Source organism: Sinocyclocheilus grahami, unplaced genomic scaffold (assembly GCF_001515645.1).
Source record: "Sinocyclocheilus grahami isolate Dianchi unplaced genomic scaffold, SAMN03320097.WGS_v1.1 scaffold800.1, whole genome shotgun sequence".
NCBI classification, from domain to species: Eukaryota; Metazoa; Chordata; class Actinopteri; order Cypriniformes; family Cyprinidae; genus Sinocyclocheilus; species Sinocyclocheilus grahami.
The window spans coordinates 195,503-198,489 of NW_015505979.1; the positions used below are offsets into that span (position 1 = coordinate 195,503).

General features: G+C 37.5%; 1 protein-coding gene across 1 annotated transcript in view; it reads right to left on the reverse strand.

The window, feature by feature from the left end:
* The window catches only part of reck (reversion-inducing-cysteine-rich protein with kazal motifs), a gene marked incomplete at its 5' end in the record, with an annotated part of 52,605 nt that extends 51,281 nt beyond the window's left edge, over positions 1–1,324 (reverse strand). Inside the window, one exon of the mRNA XM_016246498.1 lies at positions 1,249–1,324. Coding sequence (XP_016101984.1) covers positions 1,249–1,324 — 76 coding nt within the window. The remainder of the gene's footprint in view (positions 1–1,248) is intronic.
* Positions 1,325–2,987: the final 1,663 nt, after the last annotated feature.

Below are 2,987 nucleotides of genomic sequence, written 5' to 3' on the forward strand. Positions count from 1 at the left end.
CTCACACACTCACACACTCACACACTCACACACACTCACACACACGCGCTTCACACACACAAACACACACTCTGTCACACACACACACACACACACACACACACACACACACACACACACACACACACTTCAAAACATCCAGATGTAAGTTTGACTTTGTTTGACACTAATAGAAAATGAAAGAATTGTCTTTAAGTTTTATAAAACATCAAAATGTTGCCATTGTGAAATTTTATTTTGTATGTTTAACTTTTTTTTTTTGTCAATGCAAAACATCGAACGAGATTAGTTGATTCTGACACCTACAACAAACGGCAGCTGTGAACCAAAACCACAAATGTCTCCAACATTGTCATGAATAACATCAGCATGATCTCACCTCAGCTGAACGCACCGAGAACAGCACTCGCTTATAACTACACTATAACTGCAAAAGCACTTCAGTTCCCAGAATGCATTGTGGTATAAAATATGCATTGCATGTATTCACTATTTGCTGGATTATTTCCGAAAATTAATTATAATTCTACATTATAACGTACAATATTGCAATTGTAAGTTATGATCGGAATTAAGAGTCAATCATAATGCAAAACTTGTTTTCTTAAAAGTGCAAAATGAAATCAAATGAAAGTAAATGTAATCACCAAAACTGTGTCCTCAAACGAAACAGATGTTTGAGCTAGTATCCCCCGACGCAGCACAATACAGTCGCATAGCATTGTGTTAGTATTATGAAATGCATTTTGTAAAATCATAGTATTCTACAGCGAGGCGTTCTGTAGCCTAATGCGCGATTATGAATTATAAATGAGGTTATGAAGTCCTGACAGGATGTGACTGTATCAGCTCTCTGTCACAGACTGCTATTAAACACTGATTCAGATGCTATTTTCTGTTGTATTATATGATATCTGAAGGGTTATTCTCATCGCATGCATGAATGAAGCGACGGGAATATAAGGGTACAGTCGAGCATGCAAACATCAGAATAGACTCAAACAATGATTTATGCTTTACCAAACATAACACAAATCACAATTCAATAATTCTGATGCAGCATTAAAAGCCTGGTTGAGAATAACGGAGCAGATTCAACAAGTCAAACTTGCGATCATGTTGTTAAAATATCGCTATCAGTCATTATTAATAGCGTGTCAGCTTTACTGCGTCTCATCGGTGAAAACTATCCGATTCTTGACGTTAAAACAACTAGAAGCAGAAGCGGAGACGTGAAAGAGGACTTACCCTGAGTGTAGACGAGGGCGCAGAAGTTGCAGGAGAGAAGCAAAATGAGTATCTCACAACACAACAACAACACATTAGCTTAGACAGAAAACAAATACAAATAGACAAGACTGAGAGATTGGAGATTGCAGTCGATCAGAATTATTTTTGGGAATTATGGAATAATTCAGATTAATCCAAAGAAGACAAACACATTCCCATCCATGACCCAAACATCTGGACTGAACATTTTGGGAAATCCTATTCACGATCCGAACCAACCCTTACCCAGAAACATCTGACCTCCCAATTACATAACCTAGAGTTCACTACAAAACCATTTAGACGAGCCCATAGCATTAAATTAACGAAGAGGCTATTATATTTCAATCCTGTGGCTTGCATGGAAGATCTAATGAGATGCTGAAACATAGCAGCCCCAAATTAAAAGATGCTATGCTGAAACGATCTAATCTCTTATTAAAATCAGGACACTTTCCTGAAATCTGGACAGAAAATCTGATAACTCTGACTTTTAAACAAGGTGAGAAGTACGACCCAAACAATTATCACGGTGACCTCGGAAAACTATTCTGCTCTATTATTAATGCCAGATCAGTTCAGTTCACTCAAGAACACAAGACTCTGAACAACTGTCACACTGGCTTAATGCCTACACACTCATACACAAATACCTTCAGCAGACAACACAAGAACAATATTTAGCTGCTTCATTGATTAAAAAAAAGCCTTTGATTAGGTACGGCATAATGGACTTTCCTAAAACTCATCCAAAGTGGAATAGGAGGACATCATAAAGGAAATATATAATGGGATCAAATGCTGTGTCAAAATCAATGACAAAAGGACTGATTATTTCAGTCAGAGGAAAGGAGTGCGTCAAGCCTGACTCTATTTAATATGTTTTAATACTGCACCAAAGCCTCTCCATTCTGGAGAAGTACAGTAGCGATTGGGCCTTACCAATAAACATGGAGGACGAGCTGCGCATAAACACATTAGAGACTCAAGTTTCACTGTAATTCCAGCAAGTGAGCAACATAGAGAAACTCTCGTATATTTTGGGCGAGACAGAAACGTGTATCATAACATCATATGAGGGACGAAGGCTGAACTGCTCTCTGTACTCATTCACATTTGAACATATATGTATAATGAGGGCATGTATTGTGGCAACATTGTGATATGTCACACGGTCACGCCAATAAAGCTAATTTGAAATGAATTGAAAGCGAGAGAGAGAGAGAGAGCTCTTCATTGGAGAAAATATAAAGAGGTGAGAGAGAAATACTTTGACAAACTCACAGTTTTATAGTTCTCCAGAAACGGATCAAATGCAGATATTACTGGGGATATTACAGTTACCCATCGAAGGCAGCAAAATTCATTTTTCAGCTGCACACCCACAGAAACCAACTACTGTCTTGATTGATATAATCAGAGACTATCCATGTACATACATTACAGTATTTATTTTTATTCATTGGTTTGCAACTTACAGCACAATGTTACACAAATAAATGCTGTTCTTCTGAACTTTCTGTTCATCTGTGAATCCTGAAAAATAAAATGCATCACAGTTTCCACAGAAATATTGTGCAGCACGACTGTTTTCAACATTGATAATAATCAGAAATGTTTCTGGAGCAGCAGATCAGCATATTATACTGATTTCTGAAGATCATGTGACACTGAAGACTGGAGGAATGATGCTGAAAATACAGCTGCACATCACAGAA